Source organism: Dipodomys merriami, unplaced genomic scaffold, assembly GCF_024711535.1.
Source record: "Dipodomys merriami isolate MVZ:Mamm:240054 unplaced genomic scaffold, mDipMer1.0.p SCAF_1409, whole genome shotgun sequence".
Taxonomy (NCBI): domain Eukaryota; kingdom Metazoa; phylum Chordata; class Mammalia; order Rodentia; family Heteromyidae; genus Dipodomys; species Dipodomys merriami.
Genome location: NW_027202726.1, coordinates 35955 through 61845, shown reverse-complemented (window position 1 = coordinate 61845; position 25891 = coordinate 35955). Strand labels below are relative to the sequence as shown.

General features: G+C 42.3%; 1 protein-coding gene across 15 annotated transcripts in view; it reads right to left on the bottom strand.

Annotated features, from left to right (window-relative positions):
- LOC138826283 (protein FAM114A2-like) overlaps positions 1-25891 on the bottom strand; it is a 101999-nt gene that overhangs the window by 41219 nt on the left and 34889 nt on the right. For 7 of the 15 annotated variants that reach the window (XR_011371620.1, XR_011371626.1, XR_011371621.1 and 4 more), the window contains 6 exons: positions 23485-23639; positions 21483-21604; positions 19967-20005; positions 13165-13249; positions 3936-4152; positions 884-2849 (listed from right to left, as the gene is read on the bottom strand). Coding sequence is in view for 1 of the 15 variants with exons in the window: in XM_070021401.1 (XP_069877502.1) it covers positions 23628-23639; positions 24163-24297 (147 nt within the window). In the remaining 14 variants the exon portion in view is untranslated. Of the gene's footprint in view, positions 1-883; positions 2850-3935; positions 4170-13164; positions 13250-15501; positions 15618-19966; positions 20006-21482; positions 21605-23484; positions 23640-24162; positions 24298-25891 lie in introns of those variants that run through there. The other 8 variants (XR_011371631.1, XR_011371629.1, XR_011371624.1 and 5 more) reach the window with 7 other exon arrangements.

The window sequence follows — 25891 nt, the reverse complement described above, 5'->3', positions numbered from 1 at the left end:
TACAAAATAAAAGAAGGACTGGGAATGTGGCTTAGTAATAGAGTGCTGGCCTAGCACATACCTGAAGTCCTGGGTTTGGTTCCTCAGTACCACATAAAGAGAAAAGGCTGGAAGTGGTACTGAGGCTTGAGTGGCAGAGTGCTAGTCTTGAGCAAAAGAAACTCAAAATGCTTATGAATGTGTCATAAACAATCGCTTGAAAGCAAATAAAAAACTTTCGAATAAAAAAAAAGAAACTCAAAATGAATGGTGTTAGGAAAAATGTAAAATTAATGAAATAACATCTCTCTCCCTCCCCTATATCCCTTCCTGCTTTCCTCCCTCCCTCCTTTTCTCAGTACTAGGGTTTATACAAAGGATTTCATGCTTAGGCAGGTGTTTAACTCTTAATCCACACCACGGCCTTTTTGTACTTTAGTTTTTAAGTTAGGGCATCCTGTTTTCTTCCCATCCCAGGACCAGCCTCCCATCTAGCTGAGATTATTGGAATCAGCCCACCTTGATGATTGTGATCAGATCTCAATTTTTGCCTGGGTTGGTCTTGGATTGCAGTCCTCTCAATCTATGCCTCCCAAGTAGATGGTACTACAGGAGTGATCTATTATGCTTAGCCTTTAAAATGATCACTTAGAGCTGGGCACAAGTGGCTCCTGCCTGTAATCCTAGCCACTCAGGAACCTGAGATCTGAGGATCGAGATTCAAAGCCAACCAGTGCAGAAAAGACCATGAGACTCTTATCTCCAATAAACCACCAGAAAACCTAAGTGGTCCTGTGGCTCAAGTGGTAGAGTGCTAGCCTTTAGCTGAAGAGCTAAGGGACAGCAGTACCCAGGCCCAGAGTTCAAGTCCCAAGACAGACAAAAAAAAAATCACTTAGGAAGATAAAAGAAAAACTCCTGAATTCTCACATTTATTTAAATAGCGGCTGCCAGTCATATTTTATAAAGCACTTATGGGGCCCATGAAGTCTTTTATTTTTAAAATACAATAAAATAGTACTAGAGCAGTTGGGATATTGTTCTGCCAGTAACACAACTATAAGAGCCTCGGAGGGAGCAAGCAAGCCAGCTACAGGCCAGCGCCGCCGCCGCTTCTTCTGAGCGGCAGTGAGAAGCAGCAAGCAGCCATGGCTGGGGCACAGGCTCCTCAGGCCAGACCCTGCAGACTGGGCAGCCCCTCCAAATCCCTCCAGCGGCTGACCTCAGGCCTCAAAGGCTCCAGCGCCGAGCTTCCTGGGCTCATCCCTAGGCTGGAGGTGCAGTGTGAAACAGCAAAGGAGCCAGCGAGACTCCTCCAGTGTCAGGGCAACCAGGCAGGAGTGGAGCCAAATGGCCAAACTTGCAGCAGCGACTGCAGCAGTTGTTGCTGCCTCGTGCAGCATGGGCCAGGGCTCCTGCAGCTGCTCAGGCACAGCCAGAGGCGGAGAAAAACTCCAGGACTGACACAGCCCCCTTCCACCCAATCTGCCTAAGATCTGGGAGTTGGAGTGGGAGCAGAAGGAGAGGGGTTCATATGGGTGTTGGAGGCATAGGCCTGCAAAACCCCATCTGAGCACCTTTGTGCCCTGAGGGTGCATACAGGCATGCATCCCTTCCTTCCAATTTATTTATTTGTGTTGGTTGTGGGGCTTGAACTCTGGGCCTGGACGCTGTCCCTCAGCTCTTCAGCTGAAAGCAAGTGCCCTACCACCTGAGCCACAGGACCACTTCCAATTCTTCTCAGGGAGGAAGGGACACCCTTTCCTCCATGCTGGGCAAAGGTTCTGCCCCGGTGCAAGACTCAGGTAATGGTTTGCTCAAAGTACCATTCCTGCTTCATCTACTTAACCACGTAGAACAATGCGTGGAGACCCCCCCCCCATGTGTAATCACCTGTGCTTTACCTACTTTTACAACCTTGATTAGTGGAACTGCTCCACATTTGTTGACAAGGATTAGCTTTTTCTGTTTAAACTCTCATTGTCTGTGCTCCCATAAAACTGTTTAACTCTCTGCCCCTGACTGAAGATTTACTTCTCCTGCTTGTGTGCTGTATATAAGCATGTGATGTTCCAATAAATTTTGTCTATACCCACATGGTGTAGTCCCTTCTTGCCTATACCACACATCGTGTTCCCAGATCCCGCTGTGGAAACAGCAACAGATGGGGTTATGCCGGTTGATGCCTCTGACATCTCCCCCCTTTTTTGTTTGTTTAAGTACAACCGTAAGCAAGAGATCCTTTGCAGAAGGGATTTGCAGAAACTATTTTGGAATGTAGACAGCAATATCTTGACAAGACATAATGCAATCAATCCTGTAGAAACACTATGGGTAAAACTGTGCCACCAGGTATGAGGGTCCAATTGGTTTAGCACAGATGCAATTCCTCAGCCAGACCTTCATATCCCACCCCAGGGAGTTGTGCCAAGAAAGTCTCAATGACTTCCTGCTGTAACTAGTGGATGTCCCAAGTCAAATTTCCTTGCAAGACCGGCAGGTGGTAGTGAAGTCCCTGCCAAGTAATGTTAGAAGTGTTGAATCAAGTAGGAGTGATGCACAGTTTATTGAGCTCTAATCATACTTGAAGGTTAGCTGTTTCTGCAGATCAATTATCTGGTCTCCCATCCACTGCACCGTGTGTTGCAGGGTGTTCAGACGGGAATCAATGTCCTGTTTAATATTGTGCTGATGAGTCCATAGCTGGTGACAGTCCAGCCACTTCTCTACAAAGTCCTTGGTTTGGATGGAGGAATGCAGGGCCACTCCGGCAGTTGCAGCAGTCATGATGATAGCAGTCATTTCAAGGATCACAGCTACACTCAGACTCAGGAATCTCCTAGTTCTCTTCAGCAGTTGCTGGAAGACTCCTGTCAACAAACCAACAGTGGGGCTCTCCTGCCAAGGTCGGGTGAGGTTAACAGGCACCCAGACCCCTAAGCGAAATCTTAATATCAGGAGAGACTGAGAAGGCATATTAAAAGAAATAGTATGATTTAAGCATGTAAAGAGTCCAGGCTGCGTGGGTTCTCATTGATTGACACTGTCCCTGTGGGCTAGTACATAGGAAAGTTTAATACAACCCTGTACAGTAGAAGAATGGTTCCTGTAAAATGTATAATTTGCCTCATGGGCCCTAGTAAAGTGACCAATCCAATTCTGGGTTGTATAAAATTGGGTGGCAAGTTTTATAAATGCCACTGCTCAGGCCCTAAGTGTCCCCTGAAATTCATATGTGGCCTACGAGGCACAAGGCCTCCATCATGTCAGGTGAGCAAGCCAATGGGTTCTACATGATTTATAACTCCATTGTATAGACGTCACCATCAGAAGAATTATTAGTATACCAATCACCAACATGCTTTTCAGAATAATTGGCAATGAAACATCCATGAGGACCTCAATCTATAAATGAGATGTTATCATTATGCTGTATAATCTTTCCTCTAGGGTTTTGACACTGAGACCACTGAATAGAAACATAAACAAAATTCAATAATTAATGTCCTGGCATACTAGGTTAGGTGGTCGCCCAGTCTTATTTGTATAAGAATGATCCTTACCAATAAAATTTAAGGAAATTGTGCTGAATAGCCCCATATGATTGTTGATTTTATCATCAGGCAAGATGTATGCCCATACCTGTCTTCTGGTTGGTAAGCAAGGTGATGTCCCTAAACACAGTGGTAAAGACTCAAATCCTAAGGAAATAATATGAGGTATTCCTTCCTCACCTGGATGAGTAGGGTCTGCATGATCCCATGGTGGAGGAAAATACGTGCTGTCATTTGTATACACCACCGGACCTTGGTCTAGCTAATCCACTAATTTTAACAATGGTCGGTGAGGGACATAGGCCCAATATGCATGTTCACTACTCACTGCAGAAGTATTCACAAGCAGTGCAATCATGGCCAAAACAGATATTCAGGTATTCTAGGGGTTTTTGTACTGACCAGGGTGGCTTCGGTCTTGTGTCAACACTTATTCTGACCCCATGTTGGTGGGGTCAAGCTGGTTTTCTTAAGATAAGGATGATGGCTTCCTCGGGACTTCAAGCTTAGGTCTGCAAAGCTGCGTACTAGATCTTCCTCAGGATTGTGTTGTGTTGTTTTTGCTTCTCTGGAGGTCGAATGAGTCAAAAAGGGACCCAGATGTTGCCAGTGGATCCATCTGGAATGATAGAAACACTGTTTTCCCTTATGGGGCATTAGTCTTAGTCTTCATTGATTAAATTGTTTAAACCATATGGGAATAGATAGTGAGGTGGTGCTAGAGGGATAAAATGCTTTTCAGCTTTAGTGAAAGGATCACTTTGAGTGAAATTTTAAACATTTAGAGTAAATAAGGTTAAGGCAAAAGTTTCCCTTGGGGATTCCCCTTTTTTGTTTTTTTAATAATTGAAGCTTAAATGTTTTATGGGTGTGTAAACAGTTGGCATTAGTCTACACAGGTTGATTAAAGAAGTTTTACCTAGGGACTAACTTTAGTAAACTCCCCTAATATTTTTCTGATTGTACACTGGCTTTTAGAATATGGTGTGGGGTAGTTTGTCAAGGTGACAACTTTTTACTAATTACATTTTATTCCAAACTAGAGTTTAGGCATAATTTTTTAACTTTTCATAACTGTATGGACCCTTTTGGGGGGGGGCTTTAGCAGCATAGCCTGTTTAGTACTTTGGTTTGTAAAAGATTTAAATAGTCTAGGATGTTTAAAGGTAAGATCCATAAGAAGTTCCACTTGTAGGTGTTCAGTGGCAGTTTTGTAATTGACAAACAATTTATAAAAGCAGAACTAACAGTTAGTGATTACAAATTGCATCAAGGCAAATAGGGTGGTTGAGTCCACACAACTGCCTGTAGACATCCTGGTATCTAGGCTGGAGATGGGGGCATTGCACCCAGCTTCAAGGCCTGGAGGTGGGACAAGTCTTACCTTGAAATCCTAGGAAAACATTACCTCCCCAAATGGGCGAAAGCATTGTTTAGCTCCTCAAATAGCCTAGGTGGAACAGGCAGGCCATCTTTGGAATACAGATGTTTAGTGTAGCTCCTGGTGCGTAACTCTCTACTTAAGCCCTTATCTTTGAAAATTTAACATTTGGTCTAAATCCTGATATAAATGATCTTTTTAGTAATTATCAGACCACAATTTTGTTTTATTTTGGTGTTTATACCAATGTTTCTCTGCTTACCTGGGACTTATTTGTCTCAGTTAAATTTGAATTTTCTCCTTCATTGTTCTAATTAATACCCTATCTGTTTACTTTTGATCTGGTCCTAACAATTTCATATTTTATTCTTAAACAAATTTATTTGGTTAGTGTCAGCCCAGAATTTTCTGCCAATTAGGGTTTTAAGCACATACAGAGCAGTTTGGATTTAAGCTATTCCCCACATTTCACAACCTCAGCCTTTTACAGCCAACTATTACAAATGGTTGACAAGTTCTTGCCCAGTTATGCATGCTTATAAAGTAGCTTGCCATGACCTCAAGCTCTGATCAATTTTAGAAGAGCCAAACATTATTGCCAAAGTCCCAGGAGTGCCTCTTTCTATGTTAGGGTAAACGCAACCTTGACATTTCCCTTGGTCACTGGACTTGAACTTAGTGCCTGAGTGCTGTTTTTCAGCTCTCCAGTGCAAGGATTGCACTTTGCCACTTCGGACTCCAAAGCAACTCTGCCCGCTTTTTTGGCACTCTGCTGGCTAGTTAGAGATGATAATCTTTCTCTGCCTGGACTGGCTTTGAACTGCAGTTTGTAGATCGCTCACCTTTGGTCCTCAGCTCCACCCTCATCTGGGCCCCCTCTCATTTCTGGAGTTCCCTCCATACAACTGGCCTCTCCCTCTCTCCACCCAGACCCACCTGAACTCCCATCTACCTCACTTCCTTTTCTCTCAGATACTTCTGCTACCAGGATGATGATGGAGGTCATGTGCTCCCTCTTGGGGGAAATATGGCTCCTCTAATAAACCTTGTAATAATCTTTCTCCTTTGCCTGCCTGCCTCTGCATGGTCCCATAGGATGGATGTGTCTGATCCTCTTTCACTGGTGGCTCCATACTGGGATAGGTTCCCCAGTGCATTTGCTCCCCCTGCACTTCAGAAGGGAGTTCAAACAGCTGCCCTGGGACCTATTCTGAGATCCTTCACTCCAGTCACCAGAGGACCATCAAGGTAACTTTCTCCTGACTGAGTGCTCTACCAGCCCATCCAGCCCCACTAATTAATTCCCACTCCAGGGTAAGTGACAAGTTTGTCCGAGGTCGGGGTTTCTGATTCCAATATCAGTGGTAAGGCCACCTGAGCCTTTCTGGGCTAACTGAGCCCCACCCTCACCATCTGACCAAAAACTTGGCCAAGTGCTGGAATTAGCCACTAGGGGCCTACCATGGCCCAAGGACCCACCTTGGACCAACATAAGGACAGTCTCCACTGGTGGGGCCACCACCTATTTAGGAGCCAACCTGCACTGCAGAGGACACTCTACTCTAGGCACATGGCTTCAGATCACTTACCATGGGAAGGACACTAAATTTCTTTACATTAAGGCCACCTGGACTTGGAGGGCTGTTGAGTCCCCATCAGTTAAATTTGGCCCCACATTTAAAACTCCACTTCTGAGAGTGCTTGAGCAAGTAGCTCTCTCTCTCTCTCTCCCCCTCCCCTTAAACTCTGCCTCTTGCCAAAATTACCTGCTTGTAACCTCTTTCACAAGTATTTCATATGCTAAACGCTTTGGTTAAGCCCTGGAAGAATGTAACCAGTAATTGCTTGTTTCTACTCATTAGATAGAAAATGGGTGAGTTTAAGTCTAAACTCCCCGAAATAAAGGCCAACAAGTTTGGATATTACCAAAAGTGTATTAATCTTCTCTCTAGCATTGAGCAAGTGGTGGATGTGCCAAATTGGCCTCTTGGTACTTCAGCTTGGTACTACCCTTTCCCCCTCCCCTGTCCTGTGGTGCCATTATGCTAGGCCAAGTGTATGTTCCTATTGCCTCCTGTTCACTAGGTTTCTTGTTGGCAAAGTTTTGTATTTTAAACTGACCACATGGTTCCATCATAATTAGAAAAGTAGTTCCACTAAAATTTCAAAACTTTAAAAGTCTATTTTAAAATCTAAGCACGCTCTATAATCTGTGCACAAACATGTCTGTCTGTGTCTTATTCGACTATATGTAAGTGATTATGGTTTCAAGGTTACTCTGCCTACTAAAAATCTTTGTCAATGGAAGCTGTGAATTAATCTAAATTGCTTTAAAACTTTGTGACCTGACTAAGCCAAAGAAAAAACAGGCAGTTTTAAAAGACCTTGGAAAAGGACTTAAAAAAGACAATGTCCTTTACAAAGTAAATGAAATTGGTAACTAAGTTGGCTGTGAATTATGTCATTCCTATGTCCATCTATGCTAAGAGTTAACTATTGTACACTGACCATGGCTAGTAAACTAAAGCTAAGGGTTTCATTCTCTGTTTTCTCCCCTGTGTGCTGATCAACTTCAATTAAGATCAAGGGACCAGAGTAACTATGCTCAGGCACAGCTGCCTAAACCAGTGGCACCAGCCTGCAAAAGCCAGTGTAAACCAGGTCTCTAACCAGTATATGTAGAAATATTGCAGGTTACCAACAGGAGGTGCAACAGTCTATACATGCTGGGAGATGCCACAGTCTCTCTCAGACTCTGGCCTTGCATCTCACATGACCAAAAGCCTGTTAATTAAGGGTAAAACACAAGCCACATTAGATATTTGGTTCTGTAAATGTTCATCACCAGAAGTTAGACCATACGGGGTGTATGAGCAAAGGATAGAAATTGATTTCTATACTATTTTACAATTGGAGGTAAATTCCTAAAGGTAACTCAGACTGCAGAAAAAAAAATGGCCACTCTTTCTATTCACTGCCCACAGGACAGCCTACAGGCAAAGAATATACAGCCCAGTGTTTCAATGATGCATTTAAATGCAAATTAAAATAACTTTACAAAATGGATTTAAAATGACATCCCCCTTGTAAAAATTTGAGAAGTTGTGGAGAGTGGCTGGCCTCCCAGACAAGTTTAAAAGATAAAATTTTCCTAAAGGTTTATTTCAAAGTAAAAAAAAAAAAAAATAGGATTATTCTAGTTTGCCCCTAAAATTTTTTGTAACAGTTGCCGGAAGGCCCACAGTAAAAGATAGGACAAGTTTGTCAAATGTAATTTAATAAGTAAAACCATGCTTATAAAACTACTTCCAATGACCATCTTTGTTGCTTTTAGTTGGAGTAAAAGTGACTGTTTGTAAAAAAAAAAAACAAAAAAACTCACTGATCTGCAGTTCGAAGCCAGTCCAGGCACAGGCAGACTAAAGTCCCTGTGAGATTGTCATCTCTAATCTGCCAACAGAGTGCTCAAAGCTGAGTTGTTTTGGAGTTTAAAGTGGCCAAGTGCTAGTCCTGAGCTGGAGAGCTGAGGGACAGCACTCAAACCCTGAGTTCAAGTCCAGCGACTGACCAAGGAAAATGCCAAAGATGTATTTATCCCAACATAAGAAAGGCACTCCAGGGACCCTGATATTGTTAAAATATCCAGAGGCAATTGCAAACAAATGTTTGGATGACAAAAGTGGTATCAGGTCCTGAGTTACTTGAGCTTGGTCCTCCAAAAAATTGATCAAGCCAGAAGGTCATGGAAAGATAAGTTTGTAAACATGCCTATCACCCATGTTGGTCTAACTGGGCAAAACTTTCCAGAGATCTGTGATAGTGGGTAGTAAAAGCTAAGATTGTAGAATGTAAATCTCCAAACCCCTGTATCTGCTCAAAGTCCTAATTGGCAGTAACTTTTGAGCTGGTTAAATTCATCTGTTGAAAAGCTTGTAGAGCTGAGATTATGTTCCTATTGAGATCTGTCTAAAGGCCTACATAAGTAGGCATTCCTCTGCCAGACAGAAAATGCTTTTATAAACCAGGGTGTTAAACAGGCTATGTTGCTGTAGCCCAAGAAAAGGCCTGTACATTTGTTATAGGTTAAATGTTGTCTATAAGCCACTTTAAACAGGCTACCCAGAGGCAGTGGGCCGTACTTAGAGTGCCAATCAGTCTCAGGTTAAAAGCATCTACTGGGCTTTCTTTTAAAAATCTCTGACAAGTAATTGTTAGTCAATTGTGAACAAGTTATAGGTAAGCTCCATCTCATTGATCTCCTTGTTGCTTTAACTGGAAATAAAAAGAGCTTTTGTAAGAAAGTTCAAAGCCATCCTGGGCACAAAAAAAAAAATCCTTCTAAAACTCCATCTCCCTACTAATCAGCACAGAACCAGGACTATCCAGCCAAAGGCTGAAAGTGGCATTGTGACTCTAAGTAGTAGAGCATTAGCCTGGAACAGAAGGACTCAGGGACAGTGCCCAGGCCTTGAGTCCAAACTGTAAATGCCAACCAGGACAAGCTATCCCAGCAATGGATGTTGAGACAATGGCCAGGACAAAGTCAGTCCTGACCATGGAAAACCATGGAAAAGAGTAAGAGATGATACCCTAAATGGAGTCACTTTATGCTTTATGCATTGTTTCTGGCAAAACTGGAGCTTCAGCTTCCACCCCCACTACAAAGGCAGAGGAGGGGTCCCGCAGAGCAGTGAGGACCTCACAGATGAAGTCCTTCAGGGGAGGGGGCCTCACAGAAAAGGCTGCAAAAAGGGGTGTACCTCACTGGGAGGCCGCAGAAGTGAGGGTGCCTTGTGGGGGAGGCCACAAAAGAGGGGAGCGCCTCACAGGGGAGACTGCAGGGGAGGGGAAACTGCAAAGGCAGAACACAGAGGAGGAGTTTAAACTTAAACTCATCCATACTTTTACCTTCAGTTACAAGGGAGAGGGAAAGAGGGAGAGGGAAAGAGGAAGAGGGAGAGGGAGAGAGGAAGAGAGGGAGAGAGGGAGAGAGAGAGAGCCAGAGCTATCTGCCCAAGCACTCACAGAAGTGGAGTTTTAAATTTGGGGCAAAATTTGATTGCAGGGGCTCAGCAGCCCTCCAAGGCCCAGGTGGCCTTAATGTAAAGAAATTTAGTGTCCTTCCCATGGTAAGGGACCTGATGCCATGGGCCTATATTAGAGTGTTCTCCACAGTACAGGTTGGCTCCTAAAGGGGGTGGTGGCCCTGCCAGTGGAGAATGTCTTCATGTTTGTCCATTTGTATTCCTTGGGCCATGGAGGATGGGTCATTGGGCCAAGGTAGGCCCCTGGCACTTGGCCAAGGTTTGGCTCTGATGAGGGGAAGGGGGGCTCAGTAAGTCACAGAGGCCCAGGTGGCCTTACACTGAGATATCAGAATCAGAAACCCAGACCTCAGATAAACTGGTCACTTAGCCTGGAGTGGGACTTAATTAGCAGTGTTGGATGGGCTGGTAGAGCGCTCAGTCAGGAGAAAGTTACCTTGGTGGTCCTCTGGTGACTGGCGTATAGGATCTCAGGAAAGGTCCCAGGGAAGCTGGTTGAACCTCCTTCCGAAGTGGAGGGAGGATCAAACCCACTGGGGAGCCTATACCCACAGGGGTGACCAATGTAAGAGGATTAGACAAAAATCCATGCAAGGGGACCATGCAGAAGCAGGAAGGCAAAGGAGAAAGATTATTACAAGGTTTATTAGAGAAGCCATATTTCCCCCAAGAGGGAGCACATGACCTCCATCACTATCCTGGTAGCAGGAGGATCTGAGGGAAAAGGAAGTGAGGTAGATGGGAGTCCAGGTGGGTCTGGGCAGAGAGAGGGAGGGGCCAGTTGTATGGAGGGAACTCCAGAAATGGGAGGGGACCCGGTGTAGGTGCTCATACTTCGAGCTCAGGACTCTACCTGATTCTGGGGCCTGGATGAGTTGCCTTGATCTCTTCTAAGTCATTTACCACATGAGGCTTTTCTGAACTCATACATCACTGCAAATTGCTAACATTCCTCCCTAGCACATCACTCAATATATTTTTTCCATCATATATTTAAACATATTTATGTGTATACATTCCCTACCCTCCCCCAACCCCACACACAAAGGCATAGACCTTCAAAACAAAGCTTTTCTTTTTTTCCTTGCTACAGTGTCTAGAACCTAATAAACTCAATAGATACAAAAGAGTGAGCTGGGTACTAGTGTCACACCTGTAATGCTAGCTATTCAGGAAACTGAGATCTAGAATCACTTTTTCCATTTAGTTCCCATTTTGATTAAAATTTAAGCGTTAAAGGAACTTTTAAAGAGAATCAAGACTTCCTTTTTTCTGGAGGTTTCCTTCACTCCCTTTCACCTAGTCCAGCTCAACCTATGTCCCCCTGGGAGCTTTGGCATCCCAGAAAATCCACAGTCCCCCAGACCCCAGTTAAATTAGACAGAATCCAGCATTGCCTTTAGTCATGTGGTGGGCAGAGCAGAAAGCATCCACCACGTGTGCTACCCAACACCTCTAATCCACACCAGTGCCACTTCCATACTCCTAGCCACATGAGCAGCATTGTGTCACCGTCGCTTGCACTGGCATAGGCTTCCGTGGTCATCAGGACAGATGTCCTGAGAGTTATTTCATCTGCATAAGGTGACATTTCCTGGGTCCAGGTATATTGCTGATCTGGGAAATCACTGGCATTGGAGCAAGCCAGGGCTGCTGCAACCGCACTGTAGGATGCATCTCTCTGCAGCAAAACCTGAGGCCCTTCCTTCCTAGACACAATGGAGATCCTAGAAAATTCCCTGCTTGTCCCTAGATAAGTCCATGAATATATCTACAGCCCTCATCTGTCAGAAATGAACAAAGAGTACAGAATTGTTCAAGTCATTTTCCTTCTTCACAGAAGGGTGCACTATCATCCTGGCCCCCCAGAGCGAGACAGCACACCAAATGGGGGGATCCACTTGGTTTTCATCCCAACCTAGGAATGATATTGTCCCTTCTCATGTTGCTAAGGTGTCAGGATCACATCTTTGTAAACAATCGGTTACCAGGGTAATAGGGTCATAGAAGGAAGACAAGTCATTCTAACCATCAGTGGACCATCCCTAGTCAGGAGGCAGTGTACTTTGGGAGGCTATTGCTCCAAAACAAACATCCTTTTTACCTGTTAATGAAACTGCAACTCCACTGCACCTCACCTTTGTCATTACAACAACAACAACAAAAAGAAAAAGAAAAGGGTGTTTTGGATTTTCTTGTCAGGACTGGCTTGAAACCACAATCCTCAGATTTCAACCTCCTGAGTAGTGCCAAGGTTTTTTATGAGACAATTCTCTCAAATTAACCACCAAGAAAGAAGCAAAAAGGAATAAAGTCCAGGACTTGAGCTGAGGCTCAACTGGAAGATCATGGACAGCACCCATGCCCTGATTTCAAACCTATGACCAGCACATCATCATCATCATCATCATCATCATCATCATCATCATCATGTGAATAAAAAGACTGTAAGAGCCTATTAAGAATATTAAAATTGAGGGCTGGGATGGTGGCTCAGTGGTAGAGCTCTTGCCTTGCATGCATGAGGCCCTGGGTTTGATTCCTCAGCACCATATAGCAAAAAAGAAAAAAGCCGGAAGTGGCGCTGTGGCTCAAGTGGTACAGCACTAGCCTTGAGCTGAAGAGCTGAGGGATAGCGCCCAGGCCCAGAGTTCAAGCCCCATGACCAACCAAAAAAAAAATATTAAAATTGAGTGAGCCAGGCACTTTTTGGTGGCTGACATGTAATGCCAGTTAGGAGCATGAAATCTCAGGATGGTGGTTAAAAGCCCACCTGGGCAGGAAATTCCATGAGGCTCTGATCTCCAACTAACCAGCAAAAATGCCAGAAGTAGAGCTGTGGATCAAGTGGTAAAGCAACAGCCTTGAATGAAAAAGCAAAATAACAGTGACCAGGCCCAGGTAGGACTACTACTAATTAATCAATTAAATACAAATACACAAATAAAAATCAGAGTGGAAGATGAGCACAAAAGCCAAGAGAATTGCTGGTTTATACCTGGAGCTCAAGCTACACAAAAGACAGAACTTGAAGATCTGGGTTCCAAGGCAACCCAGGCAGAAAAGTCCCTTAGGAATTTGTGAGTATGTATCAGGTGTGGGTGTTGAACCCAGGGGTTGAAATAGAATTTTTTTTTCTTAAAGGTAGCATTCTACCACTTCCTTTCTTTGGGGGATGAAATGGAGATAAGTTTTATGGACTTACCTGCCTGGGCTTTCAACCCCAATCCTCAGATTTCAGGTGCTGATACAGTACTCTTATCTTCTATGAGATTTTTATCTTCCATGAACTGCCAAAAAAGTAAAAGAAGCCAGAAGTTGATCTGTGTGGCTCAAGCCACAGAGACTGCTTGCTTTGAGGGAAAATGAACAACAAAATCCCTCATACACAGTGGCCCTGCCCTGGTTTCAAACCCAGGAAGTGACCAGGCCCTATGTTCAAGCCCTAGGACCACCACCACCAGCAACAAAAGAATGACTCAGGGACAAGGACTAGGCCCTGAATACAAAGCCTAGAAACAGCATTAAAAATAAAAGAAAAACAAATTCAGAGACTGTGGCTAGGCTCCAGAGTTCAAGGGTCTAGAACCAGCACCAGGACGGACACACACACACACACACACACACACACACACACACACACACACACACATACACACACACACACACACACACAAAGAAGAAGAAGAAGAGAGAAGTCAATGAAATATTTTTAAGTAGTGGCTCATGCCTATAATCCTAGCTACTGTGGAAGCTGAAATTTTAGGATTGTGGTTCATAGTCAACATGGGCAGGAAGCTCCATGACACTTGGTTTTATGTGTGCTAGTCCTGGGGCCTGAACTTGTGCTGTTTTGCACAAGACTAGAACTATTCTACTTCCAAGCTCTTGGTGATTAATTGGAGATGAGAGTCTCAACAACTTTCCTGCCCTGGCTGGCTTTGAACCACCATCCTCTGATTTTAGAGCCTGGCTAATGTCCCTGTCTTCCCATGAGAATCTTTCTTTTTTTGGGGTTGGTCATGGGGCTTGAACTCGGCCTGCACACTGTCCCTAAGCTCTTCAGCTCAAGGCTAGTGCTCTACCACTTGAGCCACAGGGCCACTTCTGGTTTTCTGGTGATTTAGTGGAGATAATTGTCTCATGGACTTTCCTTCCCAGTCTGGCTTTGAACTGCAATCCTCAGATCTCACCCTCCTGAGTAGCTAGGATTACAGGCGTAAGCCACTGGCACTCAGCTTTTTTTTTCTTTTCTTTTTTCTGTTTTATGGGTTGTGGGGCCTGAACTCCAGCTCTGGATGGTGTCCCTTAGCTCTTCAGCTCAAGGCAAGCACTTTACCACTGAGCCATTTCCCAGCTCCTCCATAAGAAACTTATCCCTTATGAATCACCAAATTTGTTTTACAAAGCCAGATGTTAAAATGTGGCTTAAGTTTTAGAGCCTGCCAGCCTTGCTCAGGACATGGGAGAGACTCCAGCACAGTGACCTTGCCCTGATTTCAGGTTTAGGAACAGTCACCACTTCCTGTGTTCCAGCCCTAGGACCAGAACCAAATAAATAAATAACTCCCCCATTTTCACTGTATTTGATGTTGGCGTAATTTGTGAAGGTGAAGGGAAAAAACAAATTGTTTAAATAGGGATACAGCTAGACCTATTGCAACAATGAGATGTACAAGAAATTATTTCAAAAAATGAACTTTACAACTTTTGCCTGGTGGGGGTGGTAGAGAACATTATATAAACAAAGCCATTCATGCAGCTGTTGCTCAAGCTGTTAAAGTATGCTAGCCTTGAGAACAAACAATACAAAAAATGCTTCATTCACAGTGGCCCTGCCCTGACTTCAAGCCTCAGAAGAGTGGCCATGTCATGAGTTGAAGCCCTAGCAACAAAAATGAAAATAAATAAATAAATAAAGCCAGAACTTTATCTGTGGCTCAAGCCATAGAGACTGCTAGTCTTGAGAAAGAAAAGGGAAAAACCTCAGACACAGTGGCTCTGCCCTGATTTTATGACTAGCAAAAGTTCAGGCCCTATGTTCAAGCCCTTGGACCAGCAATGAAGAAAAAAAAATACAGCAACAACAAAAACTCGGCAAAAATGCCCAAGTCCTGAGTACAAGCCATAAGAGCATCACCTAAAATAAATGCAGAAAGAAAGAAAAATACATAAAGAGCCACAATTTGAACTGTCTTGAGGTGGGAAGCCTACTAGTCTTGAGAAAAAATTAGGAATAATGACCAGGCCTGGAGTTCAAGTACTATAAAAAGCTCAAAAAAAAAGAATCTGTTGGGAGCCAAAAGGAGTCTCTCAACATGAAGATAGGCTTGACTATCTCACTGGAACATCTTGTGGCTGAGTTTACAGAACCACTCTCAGAAATCCGACCCTTTCATCCTGCCTTATGCAAATATCCTGCAGCTGCTAATGACCACCCTTTCACCCTGCCCTACGCAAACATCCTGCAGCTGCTATGGCCAATGAAAAAGCTTCCTTAATGGCCAATTTAAAAGCTTCCTTATTCCAAGCATATAAATACCCCTGTGTGAAAAATAAAAATTTGCAGCTTGATCAGAATCCCTGTCTTGCTGTCATTCTTCATGTCTCTTGTCCCTTCATTCCTTCTCGTTTAGGTTCATCGCCCTCGTTGACATCCTGCAGGTTGGGACAAAAATCCACAAAAAAACTTCAAAACAAAAACCCAGAAAGAGTGGCCAGCCCTAATAATAAGCTGGATGACCCAAACTTGTGAAAAAGAGAAAAAGAATAATAAATTAAGTGAAAAGAAGGACAAAAATATTAGAGCCAATTCAAGATTTTAAAAATATGGTTCACACCTATAATCCTACCTCCTCAAATAGCTGAAATCTGAGCATTTGTGGTTTGAATCCAGCCTGGGCAGGAAAGTAAATGAGAATTCTTTTCATTTATGCTGCTCCTGGGCTAAAACTTGAGTTTTACTCAAGGGTAGAGCTCTACTGCTTCCTACCTGTTGCTGGTTAATTGGTGAAAAACGTCTCATTGATTTTCATGCCTAGGATGGCTTTGAACCTTGGCTCTCAACTTTCTTTTTTTTTTCTTTCTTTTTTTCTTTTCTTTTATTTTTATTTTTTGTGAGCACACTGTACAGAGGGGTTACAATTACATGGGCAGGTTAATGCGTACATTTCTTATCAAGCATTGCAGCCTCCTCTTTGTTTACATTACACATCCCTTCCCAGCCTCCCCCCCGCAACCGCCCACCCAATCCTCCCGGCTTGCCCCCCCACCAACATTGTAAAGCTCATTTTCCACATGACAACTTGTACTTCTCATTGTTGCAACAGGTCTACCTGTATCCTTAAACGACTTGTTTTTTCCCATCTCCTACACAAGTTATACTGACATCAAATATAGTGAAAGCAGGGTTATACTGTGGGGGAGGGACATACAAAGCTACAAAGAGATAATCTTATAAATGCGTTAGAAACAAATGCATGAAAGGAAAAAAACATTAAAATACATATCTAAGGATTCATTTTCATAACATCACATTATCTGACCTATTCCGCTTGACTCATATATATATACTAGATATTGCAAATAAGGGAAACCATGGGACCTATGTTTCTTTGGGCCTGGCTTACTTCACTTAATATAATGTTTTCCACGTTTTTCCATTTCCTAACAAATGGGGCAATGTCATCTTTCTGATGGAGGCATAGAATTCCATTGTGTATATATACCACATTTTCTTGATCCATTCATCTACTGAGGGGCATCTGGGTTGGTTCCATATCTTAGCTATGGTAAATAATGCTGCAATAAACATAGTTGTGCTGGTAGCTTTAGTGTGGTCTTGTTTGTAAACATTTGGGTAAATGCCCAAAAATGGGATTGCTGGGTCATAGGGGAGTTCTATCTGAAGTCTTTTGAGGAACCTCCATACTGCTTTCCAAAGTGGTTGAACAAGTTTACATTCCCACCAACAATGAAGTAAGGTTCCTTTCTGTCCACATCCCCTCCAGCATCTGTTGTTGTTAGAGTTCTTGATTTTTGCCATTCTAACTGGAGTGAGGTGGTATCTCAATGTTGTTTTGGTTTGCAATTCTTTTATGGCTAGGGAGGCTGAGCATTTCTTCATGTGTCTGTTGGCCATCCTTCTTTCTTCTTCAGAGAAGTTTCTCTTTAAGTCTTTAGCCCACTTGTTTATTGGGCAGTTTTTTCTTTGCAGATTTGTTGTTGGGGGATTTAATTTTTTGAGTTCCAAGAATATTTTAGATATGAGACCCTTGTCTGTTCAATGGCTAGTGAAGATCTTCTCCCAATCCGTGGGCTTTCTATTGATCTTGCTAGCTATGTCCTTTGCCATGCAGAAGCTCTGCAATTTCATGCAATCCCATTTGTCCCACCTTTCTTTGATTTGTTGTGTTTCCGGGTCTCTATTCAGAAAATTTCGGCCTGAGCCAAGGAGACCTAGGGTTTCTCCTATTCCATCCTGTAATGTTTTCAAAGTGTCTGCTTTGACTTCGAGGTCTTTGACCCATTTGGAGTTGATTCTGGTGCAAGGTGATATATAAGGATCTAGCTTTAGTTTTCTACAAGTAGTTAACCAATTTTACCAGCACCATTTACTGAAGAGGCTGTCGTTCTTCCATTCTATTGTTTTAGCTTCCTTATCGAAGATTAGATGGCTATAGGTCTGTAGGTTCATTTCTGGGATTTCAATTCTATTCCATTGGTCCTGATGTCTGTTCTTATGCCAATACCAAGCTGTCTGGATAGTCATCTTGGCTTCCGGTAGTACTTTTTTCCTTTCTGTATTTTTTGACAGTTGTGGGGCTTGAACTCAGGACTTGTGTGCTGTCCCTGGGCCTCTTGTACTCAAGCCTTGTGCTCTACCATTTGTGCCATAGCACCACTTCTGGGTTTTGAGTGGTTAATTGGACATAAGAGTCTCACAAGGACTTTTCTGTCTGGGCTGGCTTCCAACTGAGGTCCTCAGATCTCAGCCTCCTGAGTAGTTACAGCCATAGGACACTTATCTCACTTGTTAGGTTTTAAAAAAAGAGATAGCCTAGTAAGAACAGCACCATGCACGTGCTATTCAGGTAAGGGATAGTAGACCTGCTGGGACCAGGCAAGGTTGGAACTCCACATGGCTGGGAAAGGCCTTGGAATGAGAGAGAGCTGGGAAAGAGAGGAAAGAGAGAGGAAAGAGCTAGAAAAGAGCAGAGAGAGCAGAGAGAGAGCAGAGAGAGAGAGTGTCTGGGCCTGGGCTAGGCCTTATCTAGGGTACGGGCAGAGAAAGGTGTGGCCACATCAAATTCAGATATGACCTCAGTGGATGCAAATGTGACTTCTTCCAGGTGTCCCAGTTGCCTAGGTAATGCAGTTACTGGGTGGAGACTTTGCTGTGAGGAGGGTGGAGTCTGCTCGCCATCCAGGAGCAGACCTTACAATATTAACCAACAACAACAACAAAAAAAAAATCAAATGAGGTTTAGAGATATCAGTGGCAAGCACACTGACAGTTCAAAGAAGTAAACAGAGAGCCATCTTTAAAAGCACTAATATTTGGAAAATTTTCATCTGGCAGCTCTCAAACATGCTAGTCTCAGGACCTCTTAATACTCTTAAATTTTGAGAGCTCCCAAAGAGCTAATTAAAAAGGTAAGGTGGCTCAGTGGTAGAGTGCTTGCCTTGCATACATGAGGTCCTGGGTTCGATTCCTCGGCACCACATAAGTAGAAAAAGCCAGAGGTGGCACTGTGGCTCAAGTGATAGAGCGCTAGTCTTGAGCTGAAGAGCTGAGGGACAGTGCCCAGACCCAGAGTTTAGGCCCCACAACCGACAAAAAAAAATGTTAGTAGAGCCAGGAACTGGTGGCTGTCACCAGTAATCCTAGCTACACACTCAGGAGACTGAGATCTATAGATTGCTATTAAAAGCTAGCTGGAGCAGGAAAGTCAATGAGATTCTTATCTCCAATAAACTACTTAGAAAACAAAACAAAACAAAACAAAAAAAACCCAGAAGTAAAACTATAACTCAAGTGGTAGACTACAGCTCAGGATCAATGCCTAAGTGCTGAATTCAAGCCCCAGGACTGGCACAAAAATAAATAAATTAAATAAAAAATAGGGGATACACATGCATTTGCATGTGCACGCACACACACACACGAGAGAAACAGACAGATATGTTAAAAAGTAGAACTCAGCTAATGAGCAAAGCATCAGGTATTGAGTCCTAGTTTCACAACCCAAACAAAAGAAAATTTAGAACTCAAGTGCTTATGGTAGTTTTGTAAACTTAAGAACAAAAACACTGGGGATGGGAAGGTGGCTTAGTGGTAGAGTGTCTTGTATGCATGAGGCCTTGAGTTCAATTACTGAGCACCACATAAGCAGAAAAAGTTGTAAGTGGTGCTGTGGCTCAAGTGGTAGGATACTAGCACTGAGCTAAAGAGCTGAGGGTCAGCACCCAAGCCCAAAGTTTACTCCATACAACTCACCAAAAAGAAAAAAAAAGAAAGAAAAGAAACACTACTTATTAATATACACTTATTGAAAAAAAACTGTATTTTCCAAAAAAGGTAAAATTTCAGCAGAATAGTCCCATTGTTTTACATCTTTAATAAATCTCTTCATCCTTTAGCCTAATGAAAGACACCTGTATTCTCTCATCTGCTTTTATACTGTCTGTTGGGTTATGTTGTTTCAAGTATATGCAGAAAATCTACCTTACAAAGTCACTTAGTTAGAAAAGGAAGAAGTATTTTAGTTGCCTTCTCAGATTATCAATAAAGCTAATGCTGGCATACTCCTTAATATTACACTAAAACTCAACTAGTGGTCATCTCTTAAAATTTAGTTGTAATGAGATACATAGCAATGAGCCTGAAGCTATACCATAAGATTTTCTGCTTGGATGTATTAAATTAAAATCAGTTAGTCTTTTCTTTTCTTTTGCCTGTACATGATTTGCTAACATCACACATTAAATAATGGGAAAATACTCACACTGAGTCACACAAATCTTCCAAATGCTGACCAACTGTCCTGAAATCAATGAATATAGCTGTTATTATCAACACAGATTTCATCAGCATAGTCTGTAAACAGCACTGGGAAGCTACAAAGCTCAACAGAGCAATAAATACATTCTACAAAATTGAAACTTAGTTTCAATGTGTATCATGACTCATACATCGTTGCTTTTCTCGTGGTAAAGGCTCATTTCATTCACTTTTAAGAAATGTTCACCAAATAAAATTCTAGTCTCTATGACCACTTGTATACTTCAGAGTGAAAATGTCATTCCATGGCAAAGTAAATAGTTCATTTAAACACTACAAATGGGCTAGGCACTGGTGGCTCATGCTTGTAATCCTAGCTACTCAGGAAATTAAGATCTAAGGATCATGGTTCAAAGCCAGCCCAGGCAGAAAAGTCTGTGAGATTCTTATCTCCAATGAACTATTCAGAAGAAGCCAGAAGTGGTGCAGTGGTTCAAGTGGTAGAGCACTACCCATGAGCAAAAAAGCTTAGGGCAACATCCAAGCCCTGAGTTCAAGTCCTAGGACCAGCTTAAAAAAATAAGACAAAACTGAATTCATTGGATTCCACTTTCTTAAAATAGCCAATTAGCAGATAATATGTCTTAGAAATATATCTAATTAAATGTTAAAATAAAACAACCTTAAGATTCATTTGTCCAGAAATTACATTTTATACTAACTGCCACATTACCTAATTACTATAAAAAATGAGCAGCTTCAACATTCATATTTTCTAAGAGATACAGGCTTTAAATTGTGGAGGCAGGGAGGGGGAAGATTGTCACTCATGTTTTAGGTACTACCACCTTTTCTGCCTCAATTCAAGATGGGATTAAGGATCCCACAAGTCACAAGGCACAGATGAAGTATCCAGAGATATAAAGAAACATCAGCCAAACTGAGGACAAACTCTGTAATCACTGGCAGGGGTGTATGAACAATATCAGTATGAGGGATGCTAAGAGGAGTCTGACAGGGAACAAAAAAAGAAGACATAAGCAAGAGGCTGACGTGTCTGAACACCTAGATGGGGGAAAGTTGCAAAAAGAATTCTACATGAAAATTCTCACTGCAAAAAAGAGAGAGATGCAGGGTGCCAGTGGCTATCCTTGTCAGACTGCTACTCAGGCAGCTGAGATCTCGGGATCACAGTTGGAAGCCAGCCTAGGAAGAAAACTCCATGAGACTCCTATCTCTAATCACAAAAAATAAGCTGGAAGTAGAGGTGTGGCTCAAGTCCTTAAAGGTCTAACTTTAAGCAAAGAAGGTCAGGGACAGCAAGCAGACCTTGAGTTCAAGCCCCAGGACCAGCACAGGCATTGTGCGTGCACACACACAAACACACAAATTACTCTAGTAATAATAAATAATCTAGTAATAATATTAATAATAATAATAAATACCCTAGTAATAATAAATACTCTAGTAATAATAAATACATTGCATCTTCCCACTCCGATTCTGAATTTTCATATTACCTTTTTTCTCTTCTTCCTCTTCCTCATAAAATTCTGCTAGGGAAAATGCTTCTGAGTTGTTCTAATTCAAATATTAGAGCCTCTAATTCTTCTCCACTCAGAGAATTAAGGAAAGATTTCACCTGAATGAAAATAATAAAATATTTTGTAAATATTAATGAAAAAAATCTCATAAGGAGAAAAGACTGAAGAGCTCATGCCAGCACAGCTCTGTGTGTGTGTGTGTGTGTGTGTGTGTGTGTGTGTGTGTGTGTGTGTTTGTGTTGGTCCTAGGGCTTGAACTCAAGGCCTGGGGGCGTAGCTTTTGTGCTCAAGTCTAGCACTGCATTATTTGAACCACAGCACAACTTCCAGCTTTTTGGTGGTTAATTGGAGATAAAAGTCTCACAGACACTCTTATCTGAGCTGGCTTCCCACCATAATCATCAGATTTCATTCTCCTAAATAGCTAGGATTGCAGTACCCAGTAGTAATTTTTTTTTTTTTTCAGATCCTGGAGCTTGACCCGGGAGCTATCCCTGAGGCTCTTTGTTCTCAAGGATAGCGGATATACACTTGGAGCTACAGCACTACTTCCAGCTTTCTGAGTTGTTTATCAAAAATAACCTGTCTGGTGTGGCTTTCAATTAACCTCAGATCTCAGCCTCCTGAGCTAGGATTAGAGCCAGAACTAATTTTTTTAATAACCGTAACACTAAAGGGTAGATATTATTGGAAAATAGACAGAATTTGTATTTCCAAAAGTAATATAGGCCAAAAGATAAATGAAAATTATCAGTGCTTAAGCATGACTTCGAAGCCCAGGCAGGAAAAGCCATGAAACTCTTATCTCCAATAAACCACCAGAATAAATACTGAAAGTGTTGCTGTGGCTCAAGTGGTAAGTGCCTGCCTTGGGCTGAAGAGCTGAGGCACAGCACTCAGGGCCAGAGTATAAGCCCCAAGACCAACGAAGAAGAAGGAGAAGAAGGAGAAGAAGGAGAAGAAGGAGAAGGAGAAGAAGGAGAAGGAGGAGGAGGAGGAGGAGGAGGAGGAGGAGGAGGAGGAGGAGGAGGAGGAGGAGGAGGAGGAGGAGGAGGAGGAGGAGGAGGAGGAGAAGGAGGAGAAGGAGGAGAAGGAGGAGAAGGAGGAGAAGGAGAAGAAGGAGAAGAAGGAGAAGGAGAAGAAGAAGGAGAAGGAGGAGAAGAAGGAGAAGAAGGAGAAGAAGGAGAAGAAGGAGAAGGAGAAGAAGGAGGAGAAGAAGAAGAAGGAGAAGAAGAAGGAGAAGGAGAAGGAGAAGGAGAAGGAGAAGGAGAAGGAGAAGGAGAAGGAGGAGAAGGAGAAGGAGGAGAAGGAGAAGGAGAAGGAGAAGGAGAAGAAGGAGAAGGAGAAGAAGGAGAAGAAGGAGAAGAAGGAGAAGGAGAAGAAGAAGAAGAAGAAGAAGAAGAAGAAGAAGAAGAAGAAGAAGAAGAAGAAGAAGAAGAAGAAGAAGAAGAAGAAGAAGAAGAAGAAGAAGAAGAAGAAGAAGAAGAAGAAGAAGAAGAAGAAAGATTGTCTTAGATTATCAGAGGAGATGAACTAACAGGAAATTATATACAAATTAGCAGCTATAACAGGCTTTTTGACACCTAAAAACCCATGACACTGGAGAAAAAACAGAAAATGAAAGACTAAAGTGAAAGAAAAGGATATCTTATACTAAGACCTCTGTTCTTTTTCTTTTTGCTTATGTGGTGCTGAGGAATCGAACCCAGGGCCTCAGGCATGCAAGGCAAGCGCTCTACCGCTGAGCCACCTTCCCAGCCCTGTTCTTTTTCTATAATTTTAAGAGAAATATTTGACTTATTCACTATTTCTAACAATTAAACAGTAGGGGATATTTTTCTTCTATTATAATATTTCCAGCAACCCACATCTCCTTCAGAGACACATTTCATCTTCCAAATATACAAAGTGAAAAGAAACCATGCAACGTTTTTTCTTTGAAGACTCTTTTCAGCTGGGAGTTTGGGATTGGAATTACCTTTATTTCACTTTCTTGGGAAAGCATCGCCAGAACTTCTAGATGTTCTTGAAGTTCATCAAAGGGTAGCTCACAATGAGTTTTCTTGTCTATTTCCATGGCTACCTCATTGGAGGTGTTAGCTCTTCTTTTTCCTTGGCCTCTTACTGTAAAACCTAAAAAGAGATGGAAGCATAGATGCAGCAAATAATAAGAGCTCAAGGGAAAGTTTTTAAGAGTGGAAAGAAGCAAAGCTAAGTTCTAGTATAAGTTCTAGTATAAAGTACTACCCTTCATTCAGCAAGTCAAATTCACTAAGGATCAGGAGCTGCATAGAAATAAAAAAGAAGCTAAACAAAATTTGATGCTAGACAGCAGCACCTAAGGAGCCACATGCATTTCCAAAAGTGGTTTCAACAGTAACCTAATAAGTAATCTTGACAGTGCTCAGGATTTTGTACTGCACTGACAGAGGCGACTGCAGAAAGAAAAGAGCTGGCTGTTTGTCTAAGCATTAGACAAACCCATAAAAAAAATCCAGCCCATAAAAAATGCCTTAATTTTATAATGCATTGATAATTCTTTACAAGAAAACACACTAACAAAGTCCCAAGGTAACAAAGGGAAAAATTCAAATTAAAAAAAAAAAAACACACAAACAACAGAAAACAGCAATCAAACCAGTAAAGGTAACAGTACCTGAGACAGTGCAGAATTCCGGTTCATCAAACCCTTAGTCATTTTAAATACAGGATCCCGTTCTGCTATTACATCCATTGTCTTCTTCCCAATGAATTCTAAGGCATCTAAACCCCCGCTAATAATGTCCTTTCCCTAGATAGCAACATCAATGTCATTACTACTATACTGGGAAAATACATTTGCATATATTGTGGGGGGTTTGTGGCAGTCCAGGGACTTAAAACTCAGGGCCTAGGTGATGTCTATGAGCTGTTTTCCTCAAGGATAGTACTCTACCACTTGGGGAACAGCTCCACTTCCTACTTTGTTTGCTGGTTCATTAGAGAGAAGAGTCTTGCAGATTTTCCTGCCTGGGCTGTCTTTGAACCACAACCCCAGGTCTCAACTTCCTGAAGAGCTAGGTTTACAAGCATGAACCACCAGTGCCCAACCATTTATATGTTTCAATTCTTTAAGAGTGACTTACAATACTAAGTACTGGGAAGAATGTGGAACAGCAAGGGAAATAAATACACACCGCATGTGGAACCATAGTAGGTTCTCCTCTTTGGAAAACTGGCCAGTATCTACTATGCTACATATGTGTAGTGGTTCATCAGAAGACAGCTTAATTGTACAGTGCTTGCCTAGCATGCATGAATCCCTGAGAACAATTCCTCAGTACAACAGGAAATAGCACTGTGACTCAAGTGGTAGAGTGATAGCCTTGAGCAAAAGAAGCTCAGGGACAGTGCCTGGGCCCTGAGTTCAAGCCCCAGTATTGGCCAAAAAAAAGACATAAACAAAAATATTCAGAGCAGCCGTATTTGTGATAGCTACAACACGGAAACTATTTCAATGCTTAACAACTGTGGGATAAATAAAATATAACATAGTGACAAAATGGAATACCACATCCAAAATACAACATGGTCAAATAATACAAAAATGTTGTGGAAGAAGCTAGATACAAAATGTACTATAAGTATGTAAAGTATAAAAGCAAACAAAATTAATCTAAGATAAAAGTCAGGACTATAGTTATCTTCCTAGAAGGGGCATACAGTCTCTTAAAGATTCTGAACAATGCTGGGCGCTGGTGGCTCACACCTGTAATCCTAGCTACTCAGGAGGCCGAGATCTGAGGATCGCGGTTCAAAGCCAGCCCAGGCAGGAAAGACCGATAGACTCCTATCTCCAATAAACCACGAGAAAACCGGAAGTGGCGCTGTACCTCAAGTGGTAGAGCGCTCGCCTTGAGCTGAAGAGCTGAGGGACAAAGCCCAGGCCTAGAGTTCAAGCCCCATGACCGACAAAAAAAAAAAAAAAAAAAGATTCTGAACAAGTTCACATTATGAAAATTCACTGTTTTAATTTTCAGTATGAAAATTAAGAAAAAATATAAAGCATAAAGCTAAAGTATAACCAAATATTGTAGTGTAGTGCATGCCTATAATGCCAATACTCTAGAGACTAAGATATGAGTATTGTGAGTCTGAGGCGAGCCTAAGCTACATTCATATCCATTCAAGGATGCTCGGGCTACAGAGTGAAAAGAATAAAAAGAGAATCCAAAGACACAGTGTATGCCTATAATCACAGCTGCTTACAAAGTAGAGGCAGAATTGTAGTCCAAAGCCAGCACAAGCAAAACCGATGATCAGAACCAAAAACAAACTAGCTATTTCTGCTTTCTAGTTGCCATCGTATGATTGATTCTGCTTTGCCATGCCCTCCCTGCCATTTT